The 17,340-nt window shown below is 37.9% G+C and overlaps 1 protein-coding gene across 11 annotated transcripts in view; it reads right to left on the bottom strand.

Moving 5' to 3' along the window:
• ICE2 (interactor of little elongation complex ELL subunit 2) overlaps positions 1–17,340 on the bottom strand; it is a 70,993-nt gene that overhangs the window by 17,083 nt on the left and 36,570 nt on the right. For 8 of the 11 annotated variants that reach the window (XM_013992913.2, XM_021094439.1, XM_021094409.1 and 5 more), the window contains one exon: positions 15,461–15,590. In XM_013992913.2, coding sequence (XP_013848367.1) covers positions 15,461–15,590 — 130 coding nt within the window. Of the gene's footprint in view, positions 1–2,006; positions 2,440–9,162; positions 9,248–15,460; positions 15,591–17,340 lie in introns of those variants that run through there. The other 3 variants (XR_002344664.1, XR_002344666.1, XM_021094424.1) reach the window with 3 other exon arrangements.

Here is a 17,340-nt window from a genome sequence, read left to right as displayed (position 1 = left end):
ATGCTTAAGTTATATGGAGTTTGAGAAGCCAGAAATAATAAAATTCACGCCATAGCCGAAAAAGGACTATGGTGCATGACTGCATGGGAAAAAGAATAAAAACAAGTAGAAATCTTCTGGTTAAGATTTTAAGGCCCGAATTTTCTAAGACACAATAAATCACCCTTCTTAAGTCACACTAATTGACACTGTTACACACACAGCACTTCACGTTTGTTACGTCTCACCGCCCCTCACCCTCATTCCTCCCTGGCCCTCTTTAGGTTTATGGCAAAGTTATAAACACCTAAAAGTTGTGACTAAATTCTGCTCCTGCCACTGACAAACTCTGTATCTATAAGTAAGTTAATCATTCTGAGTTTGATTTTTCTATTTTATTTATTTATTTACTTAATTTATTATTATTTTTGGTTTTTAGGGCCGCACCTGTGGCATACCCCAGGCTAGGGGTCTAATCGGGGCTATAGCCGCCGGCCACAGCCACAGCCCCAGCAACGCAGGATCTGAGCTATGTCTTCGACCTACACCACACCTCATGGCAACACCGGATCCTTAACCCACTGAGCGAGGCCAGGGATTGAACATACAACCTCATGGTTCTTAGTCAGATTTGTTTCCACTGTGCCACGATAGGAACTCAATTTTTCTATTTCATTTAGAGCAGCTGTCAACATACATTAAAAACTATTAAGTAATAGCCATTCGAACAGACAGAAAATGTTTTGGAAAGAATAAAATAAAAGAATAAAATATACGATTAACTATGCTTTGTTGTTTTTGAAAAATCTTGGCTTAATTCTGTGTGACACAACTTTTTAAAGATGGATTCAAAGTTTAACTCATTAGCTAAAAAGATACCCACAATGATACATAGATCCAAAAGGAATGAGTACCTCATTGCTGGGGCTTACTAAGCATGACACTGTTCCCCCCACCCCCCTCGGATTTTTTTTTGCCACACCCATGGCATGTGGAAGTTCCCTGGCCAGGTTGAATCTGTGCCACAGCAATGACAATGCTGGATCCTTAACCTGGTGCCCCACAAGAGAACTCCAATACTGCTTGTTTTTAACACCACACACCAATTACACAAAAGATTTTTGCTGAAATTTTACTAGTGAATGCCCACCTTCCCTGATGTTAATCAGTTTTTCATATAAGCTTAAGATATATGAAGGGCTGCATTCATATCTTAGAGGCTCTTTGGGAGATTCTAAAAGAGAATATTCTCTAATCTGATCCCAAGCCTTTAAAGTACACATATAGATGAGGAGTTTTTTATTGTATTAAATAAGCAACATCTTTCATTTTTGGCAACAAAGTCATATTTGATATCCCCCGAGATGCTATATGGCACAACGCTGGGGATGGCCATTCATGTGGAATGGACTGAGCACAATGTTTTCCTGGCCATGTGCAATGTGCAGACAATGAGAATGCTTCCCATTTTACATGTAACTCTATGACAACATTCAAGAGAGAAGCCCACCTGTCAATTGACATATTTATGAGCTCCCTGCTGGCTCAAAAGGTTAAGGATTGGGCATTGTTACTCATGTGGCTCTAGTTACAGCTATGGTATGATCCCTGGCCTGAGAACTTCTGCATGCTGTGGGTGTGGCAAAAAAAACCCTTAATAAATCCATGTACTTAATATGAGTATTGTTTAATTTTTAATTTTTTAGAGAATGAATAAGTAAGAGTTGTAATATTTCCTTCCTGCATCCCAATGGTTTGTCTTACATACATCTAGGGACAATAAAAAGAACGAAATATATAAATTCAATGGTTTATTTTCTACCATTTCCCTTCTCCTTGACTTTTTTTTTTTTTTTTTTTTTTGTCTTTTTGCCATTTCTAGGGCCGCTCCCACGGCATATGGAGGTTCCGAGGCTAGGGGTCGAATTGGAGCTGTAGCCTCCGGCCTACGCCAGAACCACAGCAATGTGGGATCCGAGCAGCCTCTGCAACCTACACCACAGCAACACCAGATCCTTAACCCACTGAGCAAGGGCAGGGACCGAACCCGCAACCTCATGGTTCCTAGTCGGGTTTGTTAACCACTGCGCCACGACGAGAACTCCCTCGTTGACTCTTACTATTCCTTCAACAAATTATCCAAGCCAGAGTTCCCCTTGTGGCTCAGTGGGTTAAGACTCTGACATAGTCTCTGTGAGGATGCAGGTTTGACCCTGGCCTCACACAGTGGGTTAAGGATCTGGTGTTCCCACAAGCTGTGGTGTAGGTTGCAAATGTGGCTCAGATCCAGTGTTGCTGTGGCGCAGGCCGGCAGCTGCAGCTCCAACTGGGACCCCTAACCTGCGAAATTATATATGCTGCAGGTGCAGCCCCCCCAAAAAGAAAACAAATTCCAAGCCAACTTTGCCATTCTAGAAATACTTACTGAATATCTCTGTGTGCCAGATATATTCTCTGTGCCTAGGATATAACAATAAACAAAAGAGAAAAAGGCAATAAATAGCAGGAGTAATTAAATTACCTAATTTGTTAGTGGCAACCAGACAAATGGATTGAAAATATATTTGGAACCAATAACCAGAGGAAGAAAGAAACACAGAGATGTGAGCCTGGCACTTGGGGCTGCTTCTCTCTTAGGAATGTCTGTAAATCTGGAAAAAAACAACTGAGAGGCTCAGAAATGAAACAGAGCTTTCAAGAGTTTCTCAGGATTAGAGGAATAAAAATTGTAGATCAGGGTCTATGAATTAGATAAGCACTTAAGTTCTGAGTTAGGCTCCTGGTTTGGTGATTCTGTAAAAAGAATTCATAGCTTTGGCACACAGCTGTAGTCATGGAAAAGATTTATTATAGCAAAGAATACAAGCAAAAGGAGGACCAGCAAAAGGAAAAGAATGTGGAGTGAAGCTCAGAGGAAATGAAGTGCAATTTTCAAAAGTCCTCTCCTGGAGTTCCCGTCGTGGTGCAGAGGAAACGAACCCAACTAGGAACCATGAGGTTGGGGGTTCGATGCCTGGCCTTTCTCAGTGGGTTAAGGATCCAGCGTTGCTGTGAGCTGTGGTGTAGGTCGCAGACGTGGCTCGGATCTGGTGTTGCTGTGGCCCTGGGCACAACAGCTGGCAGCAACAGCTCTGATTAGACCCCCAGCCTGGGAACCTTCATATGCCACTACTGTGGCCCTAAAAGGACAAAAGACCAAAAAAAAAAAAAAAAAAAAAATTCCTCTCCTGAGTTTCTATCACAGACAATGAAAAAGTTCTGGAAACGGACAGTGATGATGGCTGCACACCGTGAATGTACTTAATACCACAAAGTTGTACACTAAAATGGTTAAAATGTACATTTTATGTTATGTATGTTTTATCACAATTAAAAAAGTCCCTTCCCACTGGAGTCACACAGATGCATTTAATCTTTCCAGCAACATTTCTTTTTCATACCAGAGCAACTTATTAGAGACTCAGCACTCAAGTTTGTTACTGGGGACTTACGATGAAGGCACCTTCTACCTAACACATATTAAAATTCCAGGCTCTCAGAAGGAAAGCAAATGTTCAGAATAAGCCATATTCTTTGTACAGTGCAGGCACAATGAGCCGTCCTTATCAGCTAGAGGAAGTCTTATTATTAGTGTACAAAACAGTCTACTAGCCAGGTTGTCAGATACCAGCTTGGGGCCAGCTTTGCAGACAGACTTTTCCAAAGACTGACAATGTCAGAACCTGAACAGCAGCATGCTAGCAATACGTGGAAAACAGACTGGCTTTGCAGAGCCCAAAGGTTAAGCTTCAAATCACTTATATCTCTTAGTGAATGAGAATTACTAGTGTAGTCAAAAGTAATTCTCTCTAGAGGAAGATAACATTTTAGTTCTCACATTATCTCTATAATTTTACATATACAATATTTGGCCCTTGATAAAGAATATTCTGGCATACAAGGAAAAAACATAGAATAAAAAGAGAGAGAGAGAGAAACAACATACTATGAAATGAATTGTGTTCCTGTAAAAAGACATGATGAACCCCTAATCCCTACTACCTCAGAAAGTGACTTTCCTTGGAACTAGAACTGTTGTAGATATAATCAGTTATGATGAGGTCATAGTGGAGGAGGGTGAGTACTTAATTCAATATGAATGGTGTCCTTATAGGAAGACTACAGGGACACACAGGAAAAAGATCCCACATGATGACAGAGGCAGAGATGAAAATGATGCATCTATAAGCCAAGGATGCCAAGGATTGCTGGCTAACACTAGAAGGTAAAAGAGGCAAGAAAGGATTCTCTTACAGGTTTTGGAAGTAGCATGGCCTTGTGACACCTTCGTTTTGGAATTCCAGACTCCAGAACTGTGAAAGAATAGTTCTGTTGTTTTAAGTTACTCAGCTTGTCACTTTGTTATGGCAGCTCTAGGAAACTAATATACAAAAAATAATAGAAAAGACCCACAAAGGATCTTCAAAACAGAAGTATTAGATACACACTTTACAATAACTTTGCCTAATATGCTTAAGACAAGATCAAGAATTTCTACAGAAAACTATAATGTATATATAAAAAAGAAACAAATGGAAAATCTAGAACCAAAAAATACAGTAACTGAAATTAAGGACTCAGGCGATGGCTGAAGTAGTTTATTAGGGTCAGCTGAAGAGGAAATTAGTAAACTAAAAGAAAATGTTGAGAACCACGCATGATGAGTCAAAAAGAAGATTAATATAGAAGAGAAGGTAAGGGACATTAAGATAAGATGTAACACAACACAACTGAAATCTCAGAAGAGAAAGAGAGTGAATGGGGAAGAAGGAATCTTTGGTGAGATAAAGACTGAGAATTATTCCAAACTGTTTAAAGGTCATCAAATCACATATTAAGGAGCAATATGTTGCAATATATATATACACACACATACAAATATACATACACCTATATATGGAATATTTACAAAAAAAAAACTAACCTAGGCACATTGTAGGAAAACTGTTGAAGGGGAGAGATAAAATTGAAAGTCTGCCAAAGAAAAGACACATGTTACTTGCAAAAGGAGCAAAAATTAGATTAACAGCTGACTTTTCAACAGAAACAAAAAAGCTAGCAAACAATGAAATATTTATCCTCCAAAACCAAAGGCGAAATAAAAACAAATTCAGGAGTTCCAAATGTATCTCAGAGGAAACAAATCTGACTAGTATCCATGAGGATGCACGTTTGACCCTGGCCTCGTTCGGTGGGTTAAGGATTCAGCACTGCTATGTGCTGTGGTGTAGGTTGCAGACACAGTTCGGATCCCATGTTGCTGTGGCTGTGGTGTAGGCCAATGGCTACAGCTTTAATTCGACCCCTAGCCTGGGAAGCTCCATATGCTGCAAGTGTGGCCCTAAAAAGACCAAAACAAAAACAAAACAAATTCAGATGAATAAACTGAGACACTAGCAGGTCTGTAACAAAAATAATACCAAAGATGGGAATGTAAATTGGTACAACCACTGTGGAAAACAGTATGGAGCTACCTCAGAAAACTATAGAACTACCCTATGACCCAGCAATCCCACTCTTGGGCATACATCTGGACAAAACTTTCATTGAAAAAGATACATGCACCTGTATGTTCATTGCAGCATTATTCACAATAGCCAAGATATGGAAACAACCTCGATGTCCATTGACAGATGAATGGATTAAGAAGATGTGGTACATAAACACAACAGAATACTACTCAGCCATAAAAAAGAACAAAATGCCATTTGAAGCAACATGGATGGAACTAGAGACTCTCACACTAAGTAAGTCAGAAAGAGAAAAACAAATATCATACCATATTCCTTTTATCTAGAATCTAATATACAGCACAAATAAACCTTTCTACAGAAAAGAAACTCATGAACTTGGAGAACAGATTTGTGGTTGCCAAGGGGGAGGGGGAGGGAGTAGGATGGACTGGGAGTCTGGGATTAATAGCAAGAATGGTATCCCATAGCCTTTTTAAAAAACAAATGTCACTTGTCAGCTTAAAAAAGCACCCTGTACTTAACGATACTGTGTTAAAATCAAATAATGTTTATTCAAACTAATTTGCAAACTATTGCATTTGGAGTGGAAGCAACGAGCTCCTGCTGTATAGCACAGGGAACTATATCTAGTCACTTATGATGTAACATGATAGAGGATGTGAGAAAAAGAATGTATATATATGTGTGTGACTCGGTCATTTTGCTGTACATTAGAAATTGACAGAACACTGTAATCCACCTATAATGGAAAAAATAAAAATAATTAAAAAAGAAAAAAGTAAAAATAATAAAACTAAATGTTTTATTACAGAAATAAAATATGTTAACTATGAAAAAAATAATACCAAAGAGTATTCTTTATATAGAGAAAAATTATACTACAGTGGACCCTTAAACAATGAGGATTTGAACGGTGCCAGGTCCGCTTATACACATAGGTTTTTTTCAATAAACACAGTACTATACAATTTGTAGTTGGCTGAATCTACAGATACAGAAGTCCAACTATGAGACATAAGCATCCTCAGACCAATCCCCTGAAGATACCGAGGGATGACTATACATGGATTTTTGATGGTGAAGAAGGTTGACACCCCTAATCCCTTCATTGCTCAAGGGTCAACTGTAGTTAGAATCTTAGAGATGCAAGAAGAGAAGCATTAAAAGGGTAAATATATGGTCAAGTGTAAATGAATATTCAATGTATACACCGATAATAATGTATATAAAAATAAAATACCATTGTTTGAGAAGAGGCCAAAGTACTAATTAATGGTGGTAAGTCAGAAACGAATGTTATAATCACTGCAGCAGCAGTGTCTGATTAAACTTTTCTTTGATGATGAAAATATATGCACTGTATAATATGTGTATTTATGCATAACCAGATTTGGCTACTGAGCATTTGATATATGGGTGGTATGACAAAGAAACTGAATTTTAAATTTGATTTTAATACATTTAAATTTAAATAGTCACCTGTGACTAGTAGCTATTGTTAGGGCAGCTCTGTGATAGCCATTAAAAGAAAGGTACAGGAGTTCCCGTCGTGGCGCAGTGGTTAACGAATCCGACTAGGAACCATGAGGTTGCGGGTTCGGTCCCTGCCCTTGCTCAGTGGGTTAATGATCCGGCGTTGCCGTGAGCTGTGGTGTAGGTTGCAGACACGGCTCGGATCCCACGTTGCTGTGGCTCTGGCGTAGGCCAGTAGCTACAGCTCCGATTAGACCCCTAGCCTGGGAACCTCCATATGCCGCGGGAGCGGCCCAAGAAATAGCAAAAAAGACAAAAAAAAAAAAAAAAAAAAAAAAAAAAAAAAAAAAAAAAAAAGAAAGGTACAGGAGTATATAATTATGTTAACATATAACTATCCTATTAATAAAGGAAAAAGATGAAATTAGAAGACTACTCAATTCATAAGAAGGCACCAAAACAAAAAAAAGTCCTTGAACAGACAAGTCGAATAGAAAAATATAAAAAATTGGTAGACATAAACCCAAATTATTAGTAATGTGTAATAATTACAACAGTTACTACAGACATTAAAAAATCTTAAGAGGATATTATGAATATCTTTATGCAAATTTTGAAAAATAAGCAAAACAAATTTATTTTAAAAAATACATGCATACACACCACAAGTTATTAAAATTGATACAAGAAACTAAACACATGAATGTTTCTGAAAGTAATTTAAAAACTAAATTGATAAATATTATTTCTGGCTACACCCATGGCATATGGAAATTCCCAGGCCAGGGATTGAACCTGACCTGAGCCACAGCAGTGACAATGCCAGATTCTTAAGCTGCTGAGCTACCAGAGAATTCCTTAAATTGATAATTAGAGTCTTCTCAAAAAGAAAACTCTAGGCTCACATGCTTCATAGGGTGAACTTTACCAAATGTTTAAGTAAGAAACAACACCAACTTTATACAAATTCTACCAGATAACAGAAGAAGAGGAAATAGATCCCAACTCATTTTATGACATAAACTTAACCTTAATACCAATACCCCACAAGGAAAATTACAAACCAGTCTTACTCATAAATTCAGATGGCAGAATAAATATTAGCAAACTAAATCTATCAATATATAAAAAGAGTAAGCTGGATTTATGATGGGAACATGAGGCTGGACAAATGTTTTAAAATTAATATAATTCATCACATTAGTAGAATAAAGAGAAAAGTTATACCATATGAATAAATGCAAAGAAAATACATGATGAAGTATTTTTTACCCAACCATGATTAAAATTCTTAAACTAGGCATAGAAAAGAACTAATTTCTTCTAATAAAAGGTATCTATAAAAACCTATACAAAATACTAAACACAATGGTGAAATGTTGAAAACCCTCCTGTTTAAGATTAGACATAAGGCAAGGATGCCCATTATTAACTTCCTATTTGATCTCCAGGCAAAGAAGGCAAGGGGAAAAAAAGTACAATGACTGGAAAGAAGAAATAAAAGGGTCATTATTTGCAGAGAACATAAATGTTTAATTAATTATATTACATATAATCATAATTATACTTAAAATTTATAATTAGAATAAACAAGTCTAGCAAAATTACTCATATATAGAATGAATATCAAAAATCCATACACCAATAAACCCTGTATTATCAGTAACCATAAGAAAATAAAATTTCAGAAATACCATTTCTAATAACAAAAAATATCAACTATTAACAAATATATTTAACAAACGACATGCAAGAACTCTACACAGAAAATCATAAAGATATTAAGAGAAATTAAAGATATAAGCAAACAGAAGAATACATAAGGTTTACAAACTGAAAGACTTGTTACTGTAAAGCTGTCAATTTGCTCCACACTGATTGAGTCAACACACTTTCTAACAAAAATCCCAATCTTCTAGCTGCTGTTAGTAAAAACTGCCAAGTTGATTCCAAAATCTGTCAATGCAAAGGGCCAAGAATAGCAAAGAAATTCTTAAAGAATAGCAAGTTGACAAGATTTACTTTTTACCAAACAGTAAAACATTTAAGTTGTATTTTTTTATAAGTAAAACATTTTTTAAAATTAATTAGTAAGACAGTGTTAATTGTCTAGCTAGAGTAATTACTCTAACTAGAGTAATTAAAGCAGGTATTGCCTCAAGGACAGAGAAACAGAGAGTCCAGATTAAAAACTCACATTATTCTCATTAGATTCACATATGATTTATAACACTGGTGAGGAACAGAGGAAGGACCATCCCTTCAATAAATGGAGCTGAAAACTGAAAAAAAAAAAAAAATCTTGATATACCATGTAAAATAAATACCACATAAAGTGGTATCTAGAAATTAAATATTTTTCTTTAAAAAAAGCTTCAAGAAGATCTTGCTGTAGAGAAGATTTATTAAATAGGGCAAAGAAAGCACTAATTATAAAGGAAATAGCTAAATCTTGGTCTATATTAAGTTCAAAAGACACCATCAAGAAACTAAAAAAGCACACCTCAGAGTAGAAGAAAAATAATTGTAACATTTAAAAGAAGAGATAACTACCAAACAAACACTTGACAATAGAAAAAGAAGTCTGCGGAGTTCCTGCTGTGGTGCAGTGGATTAAGAATCTGACTGTAGCAGCTTGGGTCGCTGTGGAGGTGAGGGTTCAATTCCCAGCCCTGCTCAGTGGGTTAAGGTTCCAGCCTTACGTGGGATTCAATCCATAAGCCATGGGCATGGGGGGAGGGTGGGAAATGTCCATGGTTGTATTAACATAAAAACAACCTAAATAGGCTCCCAAAGTTCAATGGATAAATAAATTATGGCATATTCTTACAAAAGAATACATCAAAAACAATAAAAATAAAGTACTATTATACACAACATGGATAAATTTCAAAAACTATGTTAAGTAAGAGACATTATAAACAAAGAAGTTTACGATTCCATTGTGTAGAGCTGGCAGAAACAAAACAGTTACCTAAGAAGCCAGAATAGTGGTTACCACTGGAGAAGAGGAATAAGTCTATGATGGGGAAGGGTCACAATGTGGGGTCTCCTGGGGACCCTGTTAGTTTTCAACTTCTCAATCTGGGTGCTAGTTACTGCTAGTTACTGGGTGCTGGCTTTGCTATAATTCCTTTAGCTGTACATGTATTTTCCACTTTTCTGAATGTATATTATAGTTAAAAAGTTGAAAATGGAAAAGAAAAACATATCACCAAATCAAAGGTGTATTATATAACTGACAGTGTCTTAGGACAGGAGTACTATGTAGACATTTTTTTAAATTATGTTTTGAAGTTCTCTTGTGACACAGTGGGGTTAAGGATCCAGGGTTTTCGCTGCAGGGGCTTCAGTTGCTGCTATAGAGTGGGTTCCACCCCTGGTGTGGGAACCTCCACTTGCCATGGACAAGTCCAAAAAAAAAAAATTATGTATACATATAGAGAAGTTTTCAGGGTTTTTTTTTTGGTCTTTTTGCCTTTCCTAGGGCCGCTCCAGCGGCATATGGAGGTTCCCAGGCTATGGTCTAATCGGAGCTCTAGCTGCCAGCCTACGCCAGAGCCACAGCAACGTGGGATCCGAGCCGCGACTGCGACCTACACCACAGCTCATGGCAACGCTGGATCCTTAACCCACTGAGCAAGGCCAGGGATCGAACCCGCAACCTCGTGGTTCCTAGTTGGATTCGTTAACTACTGTGCCACGATGGGAACTCTGTTTTCAGGTTTTTTATTTTAGTCTGCTTTTAATTTTTGGTTAAGAAATCCTTTCTTACTCTAGTATCATAAAGATGATTTTTCATATTTTCATCTAAACTTTAGGTTGACAGCTAATTTTTCCTCAGTATAAAAATATGCAAAGTCAATATACTTCATTGTCTTTTTTTAAACATGTGACTATACCCACAGCATATGGAAGCTCCTGGGCCAGGGACTGAACCAGAGCCACTACAGAGATAATGCCAAGTAGTTATTCCACAGGGGAAGTCCGTATACTTCTTTGTCTTATATCTGCTTTCATCAGGAGAAGTCTACTTTTTGGACATTATATTATGTAATCATTGCAATAAAAAGGACTTGTGTATATATTCCCAGAGGTAGACTGAACAAAATATCAAGATGTCCATTATATAGACAAAAGAGCTGAGGCCTAGCAAGCTTAAATGATTTTACCCAAGGTAAAAGAACTATCAAGTATGAAGTACTCATACACATATCTTCTGATTCCCACATTCAGCATCATTTTCACATTCCATTATATTGGAAAAAGCATAAGCTGTGGAATCAGAAAAGATATGGATATAAATTCTGGGTTTCCCACAAATTATACAATCTTGAGCAATAAACTCTCTAAAGCCTCAGTTTCCTCTTGAGATAAATCCTCTTTTTTTTTTTTTTTGGGCTGTATCCATGACATACAGAAGTTCCTGGGCCAGGGATTGAACCCATGACACAGCAGTAACCACGCCAGATCCTTAACCTGCTGCACCACAAGGGAACTCCTAAACATTTTAATAGTGAGGATTAGTCAACTAGGAACCATGAGGTTGCGGGTTCGGTCCCTGCCCTTGCTCAGTGGGTTAACGATCCGGCGTTGCCGTGAGCTGTGGTGTAGGTTGCAGACGTGGCTCGGATCCTGAGTTGCTGTGGCTCTGGCGTAGGCCGGTGGCTACAGCTCCAATTCAACCCCTAGCCTGGGAACCTCCACATGCCGCGGGAGCGGCCCAAGAAATAGCAACAACAACAACAACAACAACAACAACAACAACAACACAACAACAACAACAAAATAAATAAAATAGTGAGGATTAGTAATAGTCTTTGGCCCATAGCACATACTTCATAAATAAGGGTTAGAAATATTGCTGTAGGGAGTTTCCATCGTGGAGCAGTGAAAACCAATCTGACTAGGATCCATGAGGAGGCAGGTTCGATCCCTGGCCTCACTCAGTGAGTTAAGGATATGCCGATGCTGTGAGCTGTGGTGCAGGTTGCAGACATCACTTGGATCCCAAGTTGCTGTGGTTGTGGTGTAGGCCAGTGGCTACAGCTCCAATTCTACCCCTAGCCTGGAAACCACCATGTGCCGTGGGTGCGGCCCTAAAAAAAAGTTAAAAAAAAAAAAAAAGAAATATTGCTGTATTAGCTTATATATTCACAAATATATACATACAATTATGTATATACACAGACAAATATTTATTAGTTCCTAAGGATAATTTTGGAACATTTCACATTATATAAAATATAATTTGGTTTGAAATTGGTAGGTACACAAGGAACCAAAAGGAGAGAAAAACAAAACAAAACAAAACACCTAGCGATATCCTAAGAGTTGTATCCTGGGATCTGATGTTGCTATGGCTGTGGTGTAGGCTGGCAGCTACAGCTCCAATTAGACCCCTAGCCTGGGAACCTCCATATGCCTCGGGGTGGCCCTAAAAAGGCAAAAAATAAATATAAAAAAATAGGAGTTCCCGTTACGTGCAGCAGAAATGAATTTGACTAGGAACGATGAGGTTGCGGGTTCCATCCCTGGCTTCACTCAGTGGGCTGACAATCTGGTGTTGCTGCAGCTGTGGTATAGGCTGGCAGCTGTAGCTCCGATTAGACCCCTAGCCTGGGAACCTTCATGTGCTGCGTAAATGGCCCTAAAAAGCAAAAAACAAACAACAACAAAAAACAACTATGAATTATTTCCGAAATTTTTCATTTAATATTTTTGGATCATGGTTGACTGGTTGAAGGTAACTGAAACTGTGGAGAGTGAAACTGCAATTGAGGGAAGGGGGAACTATCATATATGAAGTAAGGTATATAGATATAGATGATGGTAGTTTTATCTGTTAAATTGTACATTAAAAAAAAACTTTAAATGTTATTTTAGTCAGGAATGTCTATCCTCTGTAGTTTAAAAAGGATTTCAGGGTTCCCACTCTGGTGCAATGGGCTTAGCAGCGTCTCTGGAGCCCTAGGACACAGGTTCAATCCATGGCCCAGCACAGTGGGTTAAGGATATGGCCCAGGAACTCCACATACTGTGGGGCGGCCAAAGAAGAAAAAAAGTAAAATAAAATAAAAAGGATTTTGATGATAAGCTCTGAGGCCTACACCACAGCCATAGCAACACTGTATCCAAACTGCATCTGCAATCTATACTGCAGCTTGTAGCAAGACCAGATCCTTAACCCAATGAGCAAGGCTACAGATCGAACTTGCATCCTCATGGACATTGTGTCAGGTTCTTAACCCGCTGAGCCACACAGGAACTCCTGGATGTTAAGTTTTTATTTGCTCCTTTCCTAAAATGGACACGGCTAGCAGTTGCTTTCAAGTACCTTACACAAAGACTGCTGATGTATTTCATGGGAACAGGTCTTTTGGAGGAACACTGAAATTGTGGTTATTGGCTGAAAACTACAATAAACCTCTGGCAGTGTGTATGACGGGGGAGGAAAAGGCTAGTGAGCCACCAACTAGTGCATTTAGCCACTCCCTTTTTGGGCTAAGCAGAGAGAGTGAATCAATGATGTTATTAACACTCTCATAAAATATACTGTTTAGGAGTTCCGTCTTGTCTCAGCGGAAACAAACCCGACTAGAAACCATGGGGTGGTGGGTTCAATCCCTGGCCTCGCTCCTTCGGTTAAGGATCCAGTGTTACCATGAGCTGTGGTGTAGGTTGCAGATGCAGCTCAGATCTGGCATAGGCCAGCGGCTGTAGCTCCAACTATACCCCTGGCCTGGGAACCTCCATATGCCGCAGGTGTGACCCTAAAAAAAGGAAAAAAAAAAAAATATATATATATATATACACACACACTATTTAACCAAATTATGAAAAAAATGTTCAAGTGAGTAACCATTTCTTGGCTGAGCAAGAAAAACACATTTTTAATACTTATTACACACCAGGAATTATGCTCAACACTATTATACACTTTCATCAGACTCCTTTTTTTTTTTTTTTTTTAATTCTGTGGTGATACTCGCAGCATGTGGAGTTCCCAAGCCAGGGAATGAATATGAGACACAGCTGCCATCTATACCACAAATGCAGGAATGCCAGATCCTTTAACCCACTGCAGCAGGCCAGGGATTGAAGCCATGCCTCTGCAGTGACCCAAGCCACTGCAGTCAGATTTTTTTTTTTTTTGGCCTTTTTGCCATTTCTTGGGCTGCTCCCACAGCATATGGAGGTTCCCAGGCTAGGGGTCTAATCAGAGCTGCAGCCACTGGCCTACGCCAGAGCCATAGCAACGTGGGATCCAAGCTGTGTCTGCAAGCTACACCATAGCTCCCGGCAACGCCGGATCCTCAACCCACTGAGCAAGGCCAGGGATTGAAGCTGCAACTTCATGGTTCCTAGTTGGCTTCGTTAACCACTGAGCCATGATAGGACCTCCTACAGTCAGATTCTTAATCCACTGTGCCATGGTGGGAACTCCCAAGCTGTCCTTAAGCCAATTATTGTCTAATGGGAAGATAGAATAAGCTTAAAAAAGAACAATAAAGTAGAAAGCAACAAGTTATAAAAGGGGAATGCGTGAGAGATCAAAAGAAAGGAAATGACATCATGGAGGGGCAGCTTGAAACAGCTGGCATGGATTGAGATGAACTGGATGAACTGAGAAGTATAGGATTAGGCATTCCAATGCAACAGAATAGTATCGATAATGATTAGCAAGTCATCTTTCAGGTGAGGTATGTTACCTGTACATGAACTCAGCCAACACAACTTAAGTTCCTGCCTAACTATTCCCCCTACAAAACCACAAAACAAGAGTAAAAAAAACCATTTCATCAAGATAATATTTGAGATTTAAAAAACAATTATCATTATACTCTAAGAAAATTTCTGTATGTTTAAACCAATTAAATAGTACTTTTAAAAGAAGTTTCTTAGAAAACACATCTAGATTTTTAATTACACTGCTACATAAAATAAGCATTTTGTTTCTTTTTTTTTTTTTTTTTTTTTTTTGTCTTTTTGCTATTTCTTTGGGCTGCTCCAGCGGCATATGGAGGTTCCCAGGCTAGGGGTTGAATCGGAGCTGTAGCCACTAGCCTACGCCAGAGCCACAGCAACGCGGGATCCGAGCCGCGTCTGCAACCTACACCACAGCTCACGGCAACGCCAGATCGTTAACCCACTGAGCAAGGGCAGGGACCGAACCCGCAACCTCATGGTTCCTAGTCGGATTCGTTAACCACTGCGCCACGACAGGAACTCCAAAATAAGCATTTTGAACATAAAACAGTTACATTGACATTCATGTACAATTAACAAGGGAATAAGAAAAGAAAACATCTGATAATCAGTACACCCACCTTGCCATTTAATTCTGGAGGACTGATGTTTTAATACAAAGAAATAGTAATACAATCAGAAAAATGAAAATTACAAGTACAAAATGAAAGTATTTATAAATGAATTGAATTGTATATTTTTGCAAGGGAATTAAAAAGGAGAGCAAAGTCTTTTTTATAACTTACCAACATAAAATGAGCAGTTAGAATGCAATAAACTCTCAGTCCATAAGCGACAAAGTTCACTTTCAGTCAGAGCTTCAACTCCATAACAAGCTTGATACTCCACTTTTGGTAGTACATAAACCGGAAATTGCTGCAATCCAAGGTTATACTTTTATAAAGCTCCATTAATTTATTATTAATAGCAAATACATTTTCCTATGTAATTTTGTCACTTTCAAAATGTTTTTAGGTAATCTTATTTCATCCTTTCAAATACAGTAGGATCCAGACAGAAAGATGGCTAGAATCTTCGGAAGATGCAGGCAAGTGGGGAATAAATAAGAGTTTGTGAACCAACAGCCTCTCCCACTTCCAGCCAAAATCTCCCCACAAATGCAAACATTTTATTTCTGTCAGAGAACAATACTAACAGAATCCCTGGAATAGAGCCTAGGATACATAATTGCCCAAAGCTAGAAGCTAGGAAGCCATGGCTGGAATATATACTAATAATTCTCAAGAAGGTAAAAAAGGTAAGACTTTTTTGCCCCTTTAAAGCATTAGTCACATTGTCTTGGACTCTGAGCAGCTTGCTTTCATTCTATGAATGTCTGAGCACTAATACCTACATTAACACCAATGAAGGTCACCATCTTCATTAATACAGGGGCTTTATTCCAGACACCAAGTACTTGACAAATATCCACTTACAGTTTACTGGTCAGGACACTAATTAGATTAAGTAAAATGACTATACCCACTACCAGACTAAAGGAGGATATGTAGGGAAATACAATGCTTGTGATAAATAACAACTATAACCCTAGTCATGTTCACTGTGCTCATGTTATCTAATTTCTGTCAAAGAAAATTCTACTCTTAACAGCAGTCTTTTCATTTCCAGCTGCAGAAGGAGCAACACATGATTTAAGGAACTTAAAGTGATACAGCTACTTAGTACTTTTGAAATTATACTAAGCTGTCACCATTTTTGTACTTGAGTATTTCATAAATATTTCATAAATGTTTCAGAATTACTGATTTTTCACAAAGTGGCAAATTAGTGGGCTTGGCACAATGGTAGTAGTAAGGACAATCCAAATTCAGTAAAATTTCTGTTAACAATAACTTTGGTTCACTATTACCCTTGAATGTTGTAAAACTCCTAAAGCAGTGCTTCTTAAATTTCAGTGTGCATATGAATAACCTAGTGATTTTGTTAAAATGCAGAATATGAGGTGAAAATCAAGACTTTACATGTTTAAGGAGCTCTTGTTCCAGGGGCCCCTACAGTGGCTTAATTAAAAAAAAAATTATGATTAAGATAGTCTTACTACTAAAAGTATTTAATTATTTAATAATTTCTTAGCAACTGGTAATCTGCATTTATGGTTGCTAATAGTAGCAAATAGAAGCCAGAGATAAAGAAATGAAGGTCCAGAGGATTAAGATATTTGCTCAAGGACACATAGCCAGTTGATAGCAGAGTTGGAAAAAGAGTAATTGATAAAGAAGATCCCCTTTCGGATCCTGAATAGGTAGCAGAATTAACTCAAGATTTTAAATTCAGAAATATTACTCTTTCTGCAGAAAGTACTCTGAGAGATTTTCTTAATACTGTTATATTTATAAAACTAAGTCCTGAATCTGGTATTAATTTCTATATGTATTCTACTGCCATCTCCAGGAAGCCTAGGGAAAGAAAAGTCTGAATATTTTATTTTGGTATCCAAAATTAAAGTGAAATTTTAAGTACAAAGTTTTCAAATTATAAAAATTAAATTTACTATCTCCTTTATCCCTTAATTGGTAGCTTCTATTTTCCCTAAGTGAACGCTTTTCTTGGTTCTCCTAGAATTTCTCACATAAACCTTCCAAACTTTTACACACATTTCTCAATG

Source organism: Sus scrofa, chromosome 1 (assembly GCF_000003025.6).
Source record: "Sus scrofa isolate TJ Tabasco breed Duroc chromosome 1, Sscrofa11.1, whole genome shotgun sequence".
Classification (NCBI taxonomy): Eukaryota; Metazoa; Chordata; class Mammalia; order Artiodactyla; family Suidae; genus Sus; species Sus scrofa.
The sequence above is the reverse complement of the archived record's forward strand: the minus strand, read 5'-3'. Positions and strand labels throughout refer to the sequence as shown.